This window comes from Vanacampus margaritifer, chromosome 14 (genome assembly GCF_051991255.1).
Source record: "Vanacampus margaritifer isolate UIUO_Vmar chromosome 14, RoL_Vmar_1.0, whole genome shotgun sequence".
Taxonomy (NCBI): domain Eukaryota; kingdom Metazoa; phylum Chordata; class Actinopteri; order Syngnathiformes; family Syngnathidae; genus Vanacampus; species Vanacampus margaritifer.
In genome coordinates this window covers 1367142-1382729 of record NC_135445.1, presented here as the reverse complement: position 1 = coordinate 1382729, position 15588 = coordinate 1367142, and the positions used below count along the sequence as shown (strand labels likewise).

General features: G+C 44.6%; 1 protein-coding gene and 1 long non-coding RNA gene across 9 annotated transcripts in view; one reads left to right on the top strand and one right to left on the bottom strand.

Annotated features, from left to right (window-relative positions):
• Window positions 1-15588, top strand: part of LOC144063708 (uncharacterized) — a 131363-nt gene that overhangs the window by 11617 nt on the left and 104158 nt on the right. The window lies entirely within an intron of this gene.
• The window catches only part of ntng2b (netrin g2b), a 67880-nt gene that overhangs the window by 5942 nt on the left and 46350 nt on the right, over window positions 1-15588 (bottom strand). The window contains exons 6-28 of one of the 7 annotated variants that reach the window (XM_077585497.1): window positions 10484-10642; window positions 10295-10402; window positions 9995-10153; window positions 9519-9689; window positions 9309-9416; window positions 9006-9173; window positions 8817-8927; window positions 8518-8676; window positions 8310-8420; window positions 8132-8230; window positions 7975-8058; window positions 7777-7887; window positions 7604-7684; window positions 6655-6738; window positions 6500-6580; window positions 6322-6405; window positions 6146-6229; window positions 5976-6056; window positions 5811-5897; window positions 5622-5714; window positions 4249-4377; window positions 2542-2616; window positions 294-461 (exon numbers count right to left, since the gene is read on the bottom strand). In XM_077585497.1, the coding sequence (XP_077441623.1) occupies window positions 294-461; window positions 2542-2616; window positions 4249-4377; window positions 5622-5714; window positions 5811-5897; window positions 5976-6056; window positions 6146-6229; window positions 6322-6405; window positions 6500-6580; window positions 6655-6738; window positions 7604-7684; window positions 7777-7887; window positions 7975-8058; window positions 8132-8230; window positions 8310-8420; window positions 8518-8676; window positions 8817-8927; window positions 9006-9173; window positions 9309-9416; window positions 9519-9689; window positions 9995-10153; window positions 10295-10402; window positions 10484-10642 (2595 nt within the window). Of the gene's footprint in view, window positions 1-293; window positions 462-2541; window positions 2617-4248; window positions 4378-5621; window positions 5715-5810; window positions 5898-5975; window positions 6057-6145; window positions 6230-6321; window positions 6406-6499; window positions 6581-6654; window positions 6739-7603; window positions 7685-7776; window positions 7888-7974; window positions 8059-8131; window positions 8231-8309; window positions 8421-8517; window positions 8677-8816; window positions 8928-9005; window positions 9174-9308; window positions 9417-9518; window positions 9690-9994; window positions 10154-10294; window positions 10403-10483; window positions 10643-15588 lie in introns of those variants that run through there. The other 6 variants (XM_077585498.1, XM_077585499.1, XM_077585500.1 and 3 more) reach the window with 6 other exon arrangements.

Here is a 15588-nt window from a genome sequence, read left to right as displayed (position 1 = left end):
CTTGCTATCGGGGTCTCATTTGTGCTCCAACCTGGCGTGACCAAATTACAACCCCGAATTTCCCTCAATCCTTGCTTTTTCTTTGGCTTTTTGCGATTATTATTATTTTTTACATTTAGCATCTATGTGGGCTCTTTTAAATTGCTTCAAGCAACAAACATTTGAATGCAAACGTTTTCTACATGGTCGATTTTCACCTACGGCGGACTGGAACGCGTATCGTCCGCGACAAACGGGTTCACTGCACGCATTCTGCTGTACAACGCACGCACGCACGCACACAAGGTCCCCACCGATGCAGACGCTCTCGTCATCCAGTTCAGCAGAGGCGTTGCGGAAGTATCCCAGCCTGCAGTGTTGGCAGTTCTGGCCCCTGGTGTTGTGCTTGCAGCTGACGCACGTGACAATTTTCAGGAACTCGAGGTAGCTGCAGCGGTTGGAGTGGCCGTAGCATTCACAGTCTGGAAAAAAAATACAGAAATAAATGCAAGGGATGAAGACCGGCAAAGGGGTGAGGCAAGTTGAAGTCCTTCCCCGGGAGGGGCACCGTCCTGCTTTATTTTGAAGTCGGCGAGAGATTGCGACGGGAGAGCGGCGCACTCTAATAAGATTCTTGGAGAGCGGCAAGTGATAAATGTCGGGAAGTTTCCACGTCGGTGCGCAAATGGATGGCCCTCGGTGTGCTTTATGAGCCCCATATTGGCTCAATAAAGACGGACCACTCCCTCACCATTACGACACTCGCTCGCAGTTCGCTGACTCGGCTTTGGCTGCTCGCGCTGATTACTGCTGGGACCTGCGCCCGCCCGCCCACCCGCTGGCCTCCGCTGCTTGTTTGCATGCGCGTGCCGCAGCTGCGCGAGTCAAGGCGTGTTAATTGTGTTCGGGGCGTGTTATGTCATGCCGTCAGCTGATTACAAGCTAAAGAGTCACAGACGTGGAAGCTGCGAGTGAGGGAAATGAAAATTGTTTGTTAGCGCATTTCCGCTTGAGTTTGTGGCTAGCGCCTTCAAACAACGGACACAAATGGGTCACAGGCAGGGTTGGAGTTACAACCCGAGACCCCACGAAGCAAAGTGGAGTCAGTCGAATCCCCTCGAACAAATGATTCTCTTTGTTGCTGCTCAGTTCCAGTGCAGCTCTTGGAATGGATGTTCCCTGGCTTTGCGCAAACGCCTACTTTAGGAGTTCAGCGCTTTGATCGGTGTGCTAGTAGCAAGTCCTCTGCTGCGTGGTTTGTCAACAACAAATCCTGTTTTGAGAAACTTGCCATGTATAAAATTGCAGCAGTGTGTCACTGCCGTAAAGCTTCTCCAACTTCTTGGTAGTTGACAATTTTGCAACGCTGCTCCAATCTCAACTGGCAAGCATCTTTAAAAAAAAAAAAAAAACAACAGCTGCAAAGCTGTCAAATGGTGATCGCCTCACATCTGTCTGAATGATACCTGAAACAAAATATAGGTGCACGCAATCAACTTATACTTTGCGTAGCGGGGGTTGACCGCACAGCGAAAAAAACAAAAAACCGATCAGCCGTCGACATAATTGAAAGGCCTCGCCAACGAGGAGGAAGCAAATGAGTAAAGTTTCAGAAAGGCCCGCCTTGTAGGAATGCTGAAGCGAGACTTTTCCCATCTCAAGCAGCAGTACAGATGAGCTAAGTGGGCGGGGCCCCCACACCGCCAAATAAAGGCTGGCGATTATTTCCTGCTCCACATTCTGGCTGCGACTCTTCTCGCCAGGCCTGCTGCCTAATTACGCTTAGATGAAGCGTCAGAAGTTGACGGCCACCGACGGTGAGCTGCGAGGCATCACCCCCTTTTTAAGGGTCGTTTATCAGGCATGTTTATGCAAATATGCATTTAAAAAGTGGTGGTTTAGCTGTTTAATCAGCCATCACATTATTATTTTATTATTGTTTGGTTGACGACGCGGCGTGAATTATGAATGAGCAAGTTTAAAGGAAGTCTGCGAACGTGGTGCCGTAAAGTGCCTCTCTCAGCACTGAGGGAAGCGAGGGGTGGGGGGGGGTTGGCGGTCGGGTGGGGGGGGGCTGGGAGAAGAAGTACCTGATTAAATATAAATGGCTAATTACGTTGCAGACTTGAGAGAGGCACCGGGACTCTGCTGGCCAAATCAACTCCACGAGTCAAGATGTTGCTTTATTGCTATTTATCAATCGCGAGCGACCATCTTTCCCCCCGCTAACAAGCATCTTTTATGAAATGGAAGCTTGCCGGTTGTCTGGCTTAAGTGTGCAAATTGGCCTACACTTACCTTGATCATGCATGGAATGCAAACACAACCGCACAAGAGCCTCAGATGCATGGAAGGGGATAGAAAATGAAAAAAGAAAACATGCGATGAAAGGAGTTTTTCCACAGATTTCTTCTTTTTTATTTATTTATTTATTTATTTGTTTGTTAGTACTGCTAGCTCATCAAAGTGTGATGAAAGGCTACCTAAACTACAGACACAGGCATTCTCACATTTGCGCCACGCTGCCGCCGTGTAGCGGATGACCCTCCGCTAGTCTCTTACCTTTGAAATGATCATATATGATTCCAAACAAATGTCTGGCCCCGGGCTGGCTTGACATCAAGAGTTTCAGGAGCCCTTGAGGAGTGAAGGAATATGCTTGAGCGTTTGCTTGGCCACAATGGCCAAGCGTTTTTCTTTTTTTTTTCTTTTTACAGAAAAAGCGAAGGACGTTATTGCTACCCTGACATCATTTCCATGAACAAGCTAGTAAATTGTCAGAGCAATTCTTGAAAAAAGAGGCTTCAAACTCTTGAGTTCAAGTTTACTGTCAAACTAAATATCAGAGAACTATGTGTATTTAAAACAAAAATAACTTTGCTGATGTTGCCTAGCTTAATGCTAACACATAATGGGAAACGCCATAGATGAGCAGTAGTAATTACCCTTTAAGCATCGGATGTTTAAAAAAAAAAAACCTATAACAATCCTCAAGCTTATTGTCGTTGTGAAAATCGTGTGTGTTTTCTTTATGAATGTATTATACACCCCCCCCAGTGGCCAAGTCGCGCTTACCAAGAAGTCGTAATAAATTAATCAGAATGTGCAAAGTGCTAATTTTTTTGTATTCTGTTTATTATGTTGTATACGTTTTCTAAAGTAAATATTTTAGAGTGCTATTTACTTCAGTAAAAAACAAAATGCACATTTTTTTTTGTTGGGTTTGGGAGCCTGGAACTAATTGCTTGCGCTTCTATTGATTTCAATGTAGAAACATAATTTGGGATACGAGCATGGTCACGGAACAAATTAAACTCGTAAATCAAGGCGCCGCTGACTAATCTTACCTGGCTAATTGCGATGATTGGAATCCATTCCTGAGTTATTTCCTCAGCGCGATGGTTGAACGGTTGCTTTTATTGCCACTTTTCTTTTTATTGCCCTTTTGTTCAGTCTTTGATGACTAACCTGCCGCGCTTCAAAAAGAACTGAATGGATTTTACTGAAAAGTGTGCTAATGATTCCCCGTGCGCTTGTCGCTTTTAAAAGTCCTTATTCACAACTCTGGGAATTTAGGGCAAATGTCAAATAAGGGACAGACGGGAGCAATACGTCAGCTGTTATGGATGCCACCGACCTGTGACACTTCCGAATTAAGCGGCTCTTAAATCCGTTGGGTTCTAATAGTTTTGGGGGCATCAAACAAAAGGAAAAGGAATCAGTCTAAGACAGAAGCCAATCAGATGAAGAAAGGCTCAAAATCTTCCGCAGGTTTTGAGGCTCCGTTTTTGTTCAAATCTCCGTACGGCACTTAAAGGATTGTAATTGCCACAACATGGACGCTAGTTTCAGGAGCCCCACGGGCGTCTATGATGTTTCACATTGCGTCTCAGCATTAAGCTAGCAGACTTAGGCCAAGTTATGTTTGTTTTAAATACATGTGTAATTAGATTTGTTTTATGTTAAGTTTGACACTAAACGTAAACTCAAGAAGTTGAAGCCTCTTTTTTTAAAGAACTGTTCTCACAATCGACTGATTGTTGTGAGTTGACTTTACTGCCAATAAAGCCCTCGTATCTTTAATCTTTGCTTTCAAGCCCAAGTGGAAAAATTGGCCAAATGACAGCACATATCACCAAAAAAAACAAAACTTGTTAGTGGGGTCTTTGGCTTACAAAGAGGAAGGAAAACCTCGGTAACCTTTTAACCTCATCGTGATGCTTCTAAATCCCGGTGTGACGGCTAATCCGCCGCCGGTTTGAGTTCTACCTTTCTGCTTTTTCTCTCTCCTCCTCTCCTCCTCCTCCTCCTCCTCCTCCTCCTCCTCTCCGTCTTCATGGTGGCTCCCAAAGGAGTCCGGCGTTTCATGAGCACCTCCGTCCCTCCCGCCGTGCTGCGCTACAAAGCAGCAACATCTCGCAAATCAATTTGTATCGACGTGAAACTCGCGAGCTCAGGATGTTTTACCGGAATGGATTGGCAAGACGGCAACGTCTAATGATTTATGACAAGCCTCCCCCCCCACCCCAACGCAAATCCTTCTCCTTCCCGTTTATTTTTCAAATTCCAGCAAATCATGCAGTTACTCCGTACCAGGCTTCTACAATGAGATCGCTTTCCTCTCGGGCTTTCTGTGTCGATGCGTCTCCTTGTCAGTAGAACTTGTTGATTTGCGACTGTGCGTCTCCTGGGAATGTTCCTTAAGATTGTGGAAGACTGAAACAACCGCTGTTGTCATTGACACAACAAAAAAAAAAAAAAAGCATGTGCCGCAGATCTGAACAATAAAATCTTGCTGCCGCAGGGAACTCTGGTTTCTCGCAGGAGATGCGTTCCAAACCTACCCGGCCTCGTCTGGAATACATTTCCCATGATAAACTGAGGTTCGCTGTTCTGCCGTACAATAAAAAGTAACAATCACAAAATCTACAGGACGGTTGTCTGGGATGAAGGTTATGGTGATGCTCAGGGATTGGGAAGTAAACCTCACCACTCTTCTTGCTGCGGTGGCCTGAAATTTGCACATGCTGGAGTTCAACCAAAAATGTTGAGAAATAAATGGCCAGCAATACAAAACGAGGTTGCGTTGAAGTGTTTGTCTGGTCTCCCTCCCGGCAGAGTTCTAAATTGGAATTGAGGTGAAGCTTTTCATCCAAGCCAAGACTACGTTCACCTTCCTTTGATTCAATGCTCCAGGATTTCCATGACCTGGTTGACTGAGAATCTACGCAGACAAACAGGCAACAAACTTCACTCCGTCTCCCTTTGGCCCTTAGGCGGGATAACAATGATGCTCCTCTTTTGTGAAAACTTGATAACTGTAGCTGTCACAGCAGCAAATCTTATTTTCTGTATTTCCAAGGCCCCCCTTTTTTTTTTTTTTACACTGTCAAACATATCTAGCCTCATTGTTGTGTCACAAGTAAACAGGCAGTCCAGGGACGGCATTCATCACCTCAAATAAAATCGGTGGATAGCTCCCTTCGCGGTATTCAAAGAGTTGCCCGTCTCATGTCTCCCCACCCGATGATGAAAAGTTTGTTGTATCTGCGTACTACTTTCCAAATGCCTAGAAACACCTTACAATCTACTGTAAATGAAGAAGGCTATATTCAGGCCACATTCCTTTTCAGATACAGTACCTCTCATTTGGCTGAGTTCTTCCTCACCATGTCTGCCATTTTCACGCTCAGATGAGACGTCGCCATTGTGACCACGAGTCTCATGTGCGTGTCCTGCAGGATTACGGGAAACTCAATGACGGCGGACAAGTGAGCCGAGATGGCAGGTTGTAGCTCACTGCTTTCTATTTTCGGAACTTTAAATGATACCATGTCTGTCATCCTCATGTTGTGATGAGGAATGTCTGTGGCCATGGGTCTCATGTCCATGTCCCTCAGACTTGTGGGACACTGTCGCTGAAAAAGCAAAACAGGAGTGCAAGTTTTCAATTGGCTGAACACCTCTCATTTGACTACGATGGTCTTCTTCCTCACCTTCCATGTCATCCTCATGCTCAGATGAGAAAGAGCGGTGACCGTGAGTCTCATGTCCATGTCTCTCAGACTTGTGGGAGACTTTCACAGAAAAGCAAAACAGGAGTGCAGGTTTCTGTCTTGCTAGACTTTAAAATGAGACTTGTAATTTGACTGTCTGACTTCCTCACCTTGCCTTTCATTCTCAAGCTCAGATGAGAAATGGTCACTATAACCATGAGTCTCATGTCGATGTCCCTCAGACTTGTGGGAGACTGTCATGGAAAAGCAAAAGGGGGGTGCACGTTTTCCTCTTGATACTCTAAAATGATACCACTTATTTGACTTTGATGGTCTTCTTCCTCACCTTCCCTGTCATTCTCATGCTCAGATGAGAAATGATCATCGTGGCTATGTGTCTCATGCCCATGTCCCTCAGACTTGTGGGAGGCTGCCACGGAAAAGTCAAACAGGTGTGCGAGTTTTCGTCTGGGTGAGCTCTAAAACGACACCTCTAATTGACCTTTGGTTGAATGATTTCTCACCTTTCCTGTCATTCTCATGCACAGATGAGAAGGTACTGTGTCCATTGCTCTCATGCCCTTGTCCCTCAGACCTCTGCGAATCTATTTGACGGACAAGCAAAGCCGTGAGTTCTTTCCTACTTAAAAAATGACAGCGTGGCTATCGACTTGCTCACCATCTCTGCCATTCTCATTCTCAGATGAGAAATGGCTCTTGTGCCCGTGCGTCTCATGTCCATGTCCCTCAGACATGTGTGAAACTATATGATGGACAAATGGAACAGTGCAACTTAGAGCTAATTACTACTGATCTTTACGAAGATATTTTTCAACTTTGTCATTCTTATGCTCGAGTGAGAAATAGACATTTTGGCCATGAACCTCGTGTCCATGTCCCTCAGACCAGTGGGGAACTACAAACCCAATTCCCCAAAAGTTGGGCCACTACAAATTGTCAATAAAAACGAAATGCAACTATGTGGAAGTGCCAAATTTGAATATTTTATTCAGAATAGAAAAAAAGCATTCCTGTTTGCGGTGCAGTGCCGTTAAAGGGCCCGAAGGTCACGGGCATCCAGTAGTATTTTTCGGCCTTGACCCTTACACACAGAGATTGTTCCAGATTCGCTGAATCTTTGGATGATGATGACTTCAACCCTTTTGCAATTTTCGGATGGATGAATTGGTGATTTTCTACCCATCTTCGCTTCTGAGAGACACTGCCACTCCGAGAAGCTCTTTTTATGCTCCAATCAAGTTGCCAATGGACCTCATTAGTGGTAACTGGTCTTCCAGCTGTTTTTTTTTTAAGTGCAATTGACTTTTCCAGCCTCTTATTGCTACCTGTCTCAAAATTTTGGAGATTTGTTGGCACCATAAAATTTACAATCAACACATTTTTCCCTTCAAATGATAAATGTTCTCACTTTAAACTTTTGACCTGTCATCTATGTTCTATTCTGAACAAAATGTTGAAATTTGGCACTTTAGTTTTCATTCCCAATTTGTATAGTGTCCCACCCTTTTGGGAATTGGGTTTGTATTTCATGGACAAAGCAAGAGTGAAAGTTATAATGCCAAGTTGCAAAGTGAACTTCTCATTCAACTTGTTGCCATCTTATTCACCTGCTCTGTCATCCTCATGGTCAGATGGGAAAGTGCCACGTCCATGAGTCTCATGCCCGTGTCTCTCAGACCTGTGGGAAACTATGTGATGGACAAGCAAAACAAGACTGCAAGTTTCCATTTTTAAAAACCAGAGCGCATTCCTCACTACTACTGGACTGTATAAAAAATACCTCTCATTCTACTGCCTTCTTCGTCATCCAGTCTGCCATTCTCATGCGCAGATGAGAAATGGCCATTGTGGCCATGAGTCTCATGTGTACGTCCTTCAGAACTGTGAGAGACTATTTTGGACAAAACATGTTTTTCCCCATCATACTAGACTCTTAAAAAGATACATCTCATTTGACTTTGGGTGACTTTTTCCTCACCTTCCACTTCCGTCTCAAGCATGTATGGGAAAGTACTGTGGCCGCGAGTCTCATGTCCATCATGCATCTCAGACTTGTGGGAAACTGTCATTTAAAGGAAAGCAAGGTCGCAGCCCACTACTCACTACAATCCAATAAAAACAATCCAAAAAGATACCTGTCTTTTGGCTTGCTCCTTCATCAACTTCGTCCTCATTCTCAGATGAGAAAGCACGTTTGTGGCCATGAGTCTCATTTTCTTCATGCTCATGGAGGTCTTTGACGATCAAAACAATGAAGCAATTTACAGAGGTCCACTATTGCTACTACTGTACATTCAAACATGATATTCTTACTTTCAGCTTCTCTTTCTTTATCACCGCCTTCCCCGTCCTCCTCATGCTCAGATGAGAAAGTACTTCCATGTCCATGAATCTCATGTTCCTCGAGACCATTAGAAATGACCGCTATAAAAAGTGAAGATTTAAGTTCAAGCTAAGTTGTAAGGTTTTAGGAAAGGCTTTCTACTTTCTACAACTCTGCATCTATGGACGATCACAATACCTCCAGTTATTCTTTCCTTCTCATGATCAAATGAGGTTATCACCCCATGGCCATGATTCTCATAAGGAAGAGAAACTCTTCCATGTTTGCCTCCATTGTGTTCAGCTGAGAAAGTGCCTCTTTGGCTATGATTTTCATGATCCTGAAGTGCGTGAGAGACTGAAATACCATCAAGCAAAGATGTTGATACATTTTCTTCTGATTTGTAGCCTTTCTGAGAGACTGATTCTCATTTACTTTCTCATCTCCAAGACAAGAGGCTGCTATAATAACTACTACACAAATGTGTTAAGTCATACCGTCACTATCAACCCTTTTATTAGGAGTATCCTCATGGTCCTCATGGTGAGATGAGAAAGTGCCTTTGTGGTTGTGTGTCTCGTGTCCCTCAAGAACATGAGAAACTAGCACTATAAAAAAATGAAGATGTACATTTAAGGTAGTTTTAAGGTGTAATGAAAGGATTTCTACTTTCCAAAGTGCCGCACCTGAGATACCTTCAGCCCTTCTTGTCGTCTCATGTTCAAATGAGGTTGTCATCCCATAGCCATGATTCTCATGAGGAAGGGAAACTCTTGTATGCTTGTTTTCCTCAAGTTCGTATCCGAAAGTGCTTCTGTGGCCATGCGTCTCATGTTCCTCAAGTGCACGGGAGACTGAAATGCCAAAAAGATGTCGACGCAATTCTTAACTTTTTAAGGCTCGTTGAAGAACTGAGTCTCATGTACATTCTTATGTCCAAATTGAGAGGCTGCTATAATCCACTTCTACGGTTTTGTGAAAAGTCGTACGTTCATTTTCAGATTGTCGTTCATTGGGAGCCTCCCCATGGTCCTCGTGGTGCGATGAGAAAGATCGTTTGCGGCCATGAGTCTCATGTTCCTCAAGCACATGAGAAACTAATACGACACATAGTGAAGATTTCAATTCAAGCTGCGCGCAAGGTTTGAGGAGAGGGCTTCTACTGTCTACAACGCTGTATCTATGGGAAATGGCAATACCTCCATTTCTTGTTTCGCTCCCATGTTCAAATGAGGTTGTCGTCCCGTGGCCATGATTCTCATGAGGAACAGAAACTCTTCTATGCTTGTCTTCCTCATGCTCAGATGAGAAAGTGCCTCTGTGGCCGTGACTGTCATGTTGCTCGGGTGTCTGAGAAACTGAAATGCCATCTACGGACAAAGATGATGATACATTTTGTTCTCATTTTTAACCCCATTGAGGAAATGATTCTCATGGAGGTTTTCATCTCTAAAAGGAGAGGCAGCTCTAGTAGCTTCTACACCACTTTGATGAAAATTCACTTTCCCATGACCCTCTTGGTCATATGAGAAAGTGCCTTTGAGGCCATGAGTCTCATCTTTCTCAAGCACATGAGAAACTAACACTAAAAAGTGAAGATTTGGACTCAAGTTCTACGGTTTAAGGGAAGGGCTTCTACTTTCTACGAGATTCCATCAATGGGGGATGGCAATACCTTCAGTTCTTCTTTCTTTCTCATGCCCAAATGAGGTTGTTGTCCCATGGCCAGGATTGTCATGAAGAACAGAAAATCTTCTCTGTTTTTCTTCCTTGCTGTCAGATGAGAAAGAGCCTCTGTGGCTATGAGTTTCATGTCCCTGAAGTGTGTGAGAGACTGAAATGCCATTGACAAGCAAAGACGTTGATACATTTTCTTTTTTCTTTTTTTTTTTTTTTAGACTTGCTGAGACACTGATTCGCATGTATAGATGAGAGGCTGCTAAAGGCAGTACGACACTACTTTGAAAAGTCCTACCTTCACTTTCAACTTGTCTTTCAATGGCAGCCTCCCTGTGGTCCTCGTGGTGAGACGAAGAAGTGCCTTTGTGGTCACGAGTCTCATGTTCCTCAAGCACATGAGAAACTAACAACCAGGCTGAGTTGTCAGGTTCAAGGAAAGGATTTCAACTTCCTACAATGCTGCATCTATGGGAGATGCCATTACCTTCATCTCTTCTTTCTTTCTCATGTTCAAATGAGGTTGTCGTCCCTTGTCTATGATTCTCATGAGGAAAGGAACCTCTTCTATGTTTGTCGTCTTTGTGCTCAAATGCAAAAGTGTCTCTGTGGTCTTGAGTCTCGTGTTCGTCAAGCACGTGAGAGACTGAAATGCCAAGCAAAAGCAAAGATGTTGGTAATCCCCCCCCCCTCATTTTAAGGCTCATTATAATGTACATTCTCATCTCCAAGAGAAGTCTGCCGTAGTCACGACTAACGCAAAGTTAGCACTACCTTGAATTTGTGAATTGTCCTCCCGCCTTTCATTGCTCAGATAAGGTTTTGTGGACACGAGTCTCGTGTTTCTCAGGTTTGCTGGACGCTGTCGCAGTGAAACCATCGATGGGGGGGGGGGGGGGGCATCAATAGTGCATCGACAACGACAGAATCTTGACACTTTGCTGGGATGACCTCTTGCAAGGCATCTGCTAAGAGAGTCACTGCAACCCTTACCCAGAAATGACTTGATGACTCACCCACTTATCTTTGTTCTTCCCATTAACAAAGGAAGTGGGAAATCTCTGCACTTTTGCTCTTTTAAAGGTTTTGAAAACCATATCCTGTAACATCTTCTCGCAAGTACACCTTGCAAAGAACCCCTTTGAATCAATATCGCCTGTAAAGACCAGCTAGGACACACATCCCGCTTATGCATTTTTAACTATCTCAACGTTTCCCCTTCCTTTCCACCCTTTTTTCCTCCCCCTGCATTTTTCCACGCTCTGCTTTTCCCAGAGGGCGTTTTGCCTTTCTGCCGTTCTCGGGGCTACTGTGTGTAGGGGGGGGGGGATGGGAATTTAGTTCGGATGGAGCTTTGTTGTGTAGTGGTTGCCAGAAGACAACCCTGTGGGATTTGCGAAGCTACACATCTGATGAAAACATTTGATTTTGTCATGTCATTGGCCACCAGAATTAGCCCCTCAAACCAAGTCCAGCATTGGATTCGTCCTGAGGACATGCACAGTTTTCAGTCATTACATTTCGTCTGGAACAGGGTGTGCTAAATTAGCTTTGAAGCTATCAATTCAGTTAAAGTATCAAGACAACACTGATGACATCATCATGTAGTTCATGTATAAGGGAAGTGGAGACACTTTCCGCTGGCATTGTGATTGGGTAGAGAGCACGTAACGAAGGCCAAGTATTATTTTAAACTTTGAAAGTTGTGAGAAGTATAGATTTTCTCCGTCCCGGGGAGGGTTAGCATTTGCGGATGCATGTAAGGCGAAAAACACGTCAATCGTAGAGTGGCCAGAGCATAGCAGCCCACTCGAGACCACCGCGCCGCATGCTTCCATCTGTGTTCCACAACCCCTGGAGGTGTTTTTCGCACGGGCCGTGCCCGTCTCCAGTGGCTTCCCTTCGGGGGGGGGGGGGGGGGGGGGCATCCTGTAAGCATCCCACTTCCAGGCAAATCTCACTGCCGCCCACTCTCCACCCCCAACGTCCTCCCGGGGGGCTCCAGCAGCTGTTTTCACTGCGGATCATCGTCGTCGTCACGACTGGCACGACGCCATTGCGCAATCTCATCAAAGTAACCGCATTCGCGCACACGTGAGGACGTGCCGTAATACAGAATCGCGTTTGAAAAGGCCGCGTTTGGTCAGCTCTAGAATCAAATTTGAAAAATCTGCTACTGGTCTATAAATCACGGAAAGGTTTGGGTTCTGAATGCATTAAGGAAATGCTGATTGAATATTAACCCAGTAGGGTTCTGAGCTCTGAAGACTCGAGTCAATTAGTGGAGGCCAGGTTTCAAAGCAAACATGATGAATCGGCTTTCCGCTCTTATGCTGCGTGCAAAGGGAAGAGTTGCCAACAAAGTTATGAAATGAAGTCAGCCTCAAGTATAAATGCTTTTAAATCCATGTTAAAATATTTTTTTTCCCTCGCATATCTTTCATTAATTAACTCTTTGACTGCCAGACGTTTTCAGAAAAGGGATGCCGTGGGTGCCAGCCGATTTTAAGCATTTTGACTGATCTTTCAAGGTCCACAGAAAATTATGTGTTTGGACTATGGAAACACACATACTACCAAAACAAGATTGGACTCTCATCTTCCATCAGAAAAAAAAGAGTTTGTTTCTACCTTATTCCGTTTTTGAGTAATCAACAATAGAAAATGGTTAGTTTCACCTGTTTTGGAAAAAAACGTCTTTTAACGTCTTTGGCACTCCTCCATAGGATTTTACGAAACGTTATTTAACGTTTTTGGCAGTCAAAGAGTTAAGGTCTTTTAAGCATTTTTAAAACCAACAGCCTTTTAGTTTGGTTCTTTCCTATGCTTTAAAATGTCTTCAAGTCTTTTTGCTCGTAGATGCGTTTCAGTGTTGTCGATGATTGTTGTTTCTCTTTGCCTTACGATTGTCTTCGGCAGTTCTGTTTTTTAAATGCTCTACGCCAAAAGGGAGTAAGAAGAAATCAAACTTAACTGTGACTCGTTCCAATTCTGAATACGATTTTAATTTCACCCACATGAGATAGTGTTGAAAGTCAAGTGGTAGCTTGACCCCCAACATAAACGAGGATTGACATTAGCAGCTAACATAGAAATGCAGCAGTACAACAGGACGCCACAAGGGGGAGACAGAAGTTACACAATGCAGCTTGAAGTTGTCTTGCACATATTTCATGTGCAGCGCGTTCATACCTTCACCGTACTGGGAGGGATCCCAGGTGCGTGTAATTGTTGAAAAAGTCTGGGGCTTTTTAATTGGCGCGGAATTTTTGTTGTGTTTTAAGCTGCGCCGCGTCAGTTACACGAGGACACGGCATGTAAATGCAAGGAAGGAGCTGCTGAGCGGGCACGCGAATTAGCATAGGAGATGCTGCCTCAGATTGTTTATCCAGAGAACGCCTCATCTTCCTTTCCCCTTCAAACGCGCACACATGCGCAGCGTGATGAGCGTTCACACAGTGAAGAGTGTGATTTCACACTGCTGACCAAGACTGAATTCCAAAGCTGTTCCACAAGCCATCACTGGGAGAATGTATATGTTTTTTTTTTTATCCTGCAGAGAAACATCCGACGTCGTCAAGGCAAATGTGGCCATAAAATGACATTTTGTGCTGCATGTCAAAAGCCTTTTTTCACGCTGTTGGTTTGTTTTTAAGCATTTAGGGGTGTGGCCTAATGAGTGACATCAGGAGCGTGCGTTTCACTGTTTGCCATGTCTAATAGATGGCTTAAAGTTCATCCACGACTGTGGGTCTCCTTGCCCGCCTACCAGGGCATCACAGCGCAGTACCTTAATTGCTCCATTTTGGTTTTATGTCACTTGAGCAACGCTAGGAAAATGGCTTCCTGGGAGTCCGGAATTTTGTGAATGTCTGTTTCGAATCTGCTAAGAAATGTGTGAGGAGAAGCAAACTTGGCGTTCATGAAATAACAGTTAACTCTTTGACTGCCAGACGTTTTCAGAAAAGGGATGCCGTGGGTGCCAGCCGATTTAAGCATTTTTGACTGATCTTTCAAGGTCCACAGAAAATTATGTGTTTGGACTATGGAACCACACATACTAACTACCAAATGAAAGATTGGACTCTCATCTTTCATCAGAAAAAAAAGTTTGTTTCTACCTTATTCCGTTTTTCAGTAATCAACAATAGAAAATGGTTAGTTTCACCTCTGTTTTGAAAAAACGTCTTTTAACGTCTTTGGCACTCCTCCATAGGATTTTACTAAACGTCATTTAACGTTTTTGGCAGTCAAAGAGTTAAAAAAAGAAAAGAAAAGCTCAGGCCTGGTGGTTGGGGCTTCCCTGATCTAAGGGACCTGGAGGTGGGAGTGTCAGTGTCGGGCGTCTGATTGTGTTAATATCACGACAAATATGAATTGGCCTTAACCCCTCGTGGAGTGCTCCATCATTAATTAGTCATAAGTACGGGAGCAGTGCAAACTCCACTGCGGGCCAAGAGTTAGCGTAACAGCTTGTGACACAATTGGGACGACACACTGTTGTTGTACACTGCGCCTCCTCTAGGTTTGGTGTCAAAAGATCTTCGGAGACAGTGGAAACTTATCTGAATATATGCGAAATGGCTGCGACAAGCACAAACCGTCTGTGAGCATCTGACACATCCTCAGGAAAAGCCAAAATTCGCTACGTTCGCAAGCATTCACTGCTCAGCGAGATACCAGCTTTTATCGGCCTTCGGATTTCTAAAAAAGCCCATGCAGATATTTGTCAAAAGACCAAGTATCAGCCCGGCCCGTAATCGGTCTATCCCTAGCCGCTTCTCGCTCCAAAGTCCGCTGGGATCGGCACCTCCCGCTCAGCCGCCATCCAGCACGAGAGAAAATGGAAAGAAGGACCCACTATATGCTTATATTGTGTTTTCTTAAAGAGGTTATGGGAATGAAAGCGGATTTATTGCGCGGTTATTTGACAGGTGCCTGCCTGTCTGACTGCGTAGATGGACTGTCTCACGGCACACACACACGCACACACACACACAGCCTTAAGTGAACACACAGCATTGTGGGTTCATGTGCGTTTCCTGCTCGCTCACACACACACACACACACACACACGTCCACGCGCGCTCGCAGTGCATTTGCATATAATGAGATCATTTGTTACGCCGCCCCGCCAAACGCCCGCAATCATCGCCCTAATGCCACCTGCCACTCGCAGCATCCTCATGTCCTATTACGACGTTGAGGTACGCCGTTGATTCGCCCGCCGGCTAATGAAGACATTGCGATTCGGCCGCCCGCCGGTTAGCGTCCACGCCTTAACGCTGGCGTGGACGCTGTTTTAATGTGTCACATGATTTTCCAAGCATGCTCCCATCATCCTGCTCCGTCCGAGGCAGTGTTGAGTATTAAAAAAAAAAAACATGAAGGCTTTGATTAGATGGGCTAGCGGGCCAACATTTTCAGGATACACGTAAGACTTTAATTCTTTTGTTTTTGCAACCTTTCTTTTCGTGTCTGAAAATTCCCAAATTGCCACATGGTGGCGCTACAGCCCGGTCTAAGACAGAGCCGTATATAGAAAGAGTTTGGCCAACTTAGCGTGATTGGTCAACTGCTGGTCACATGACA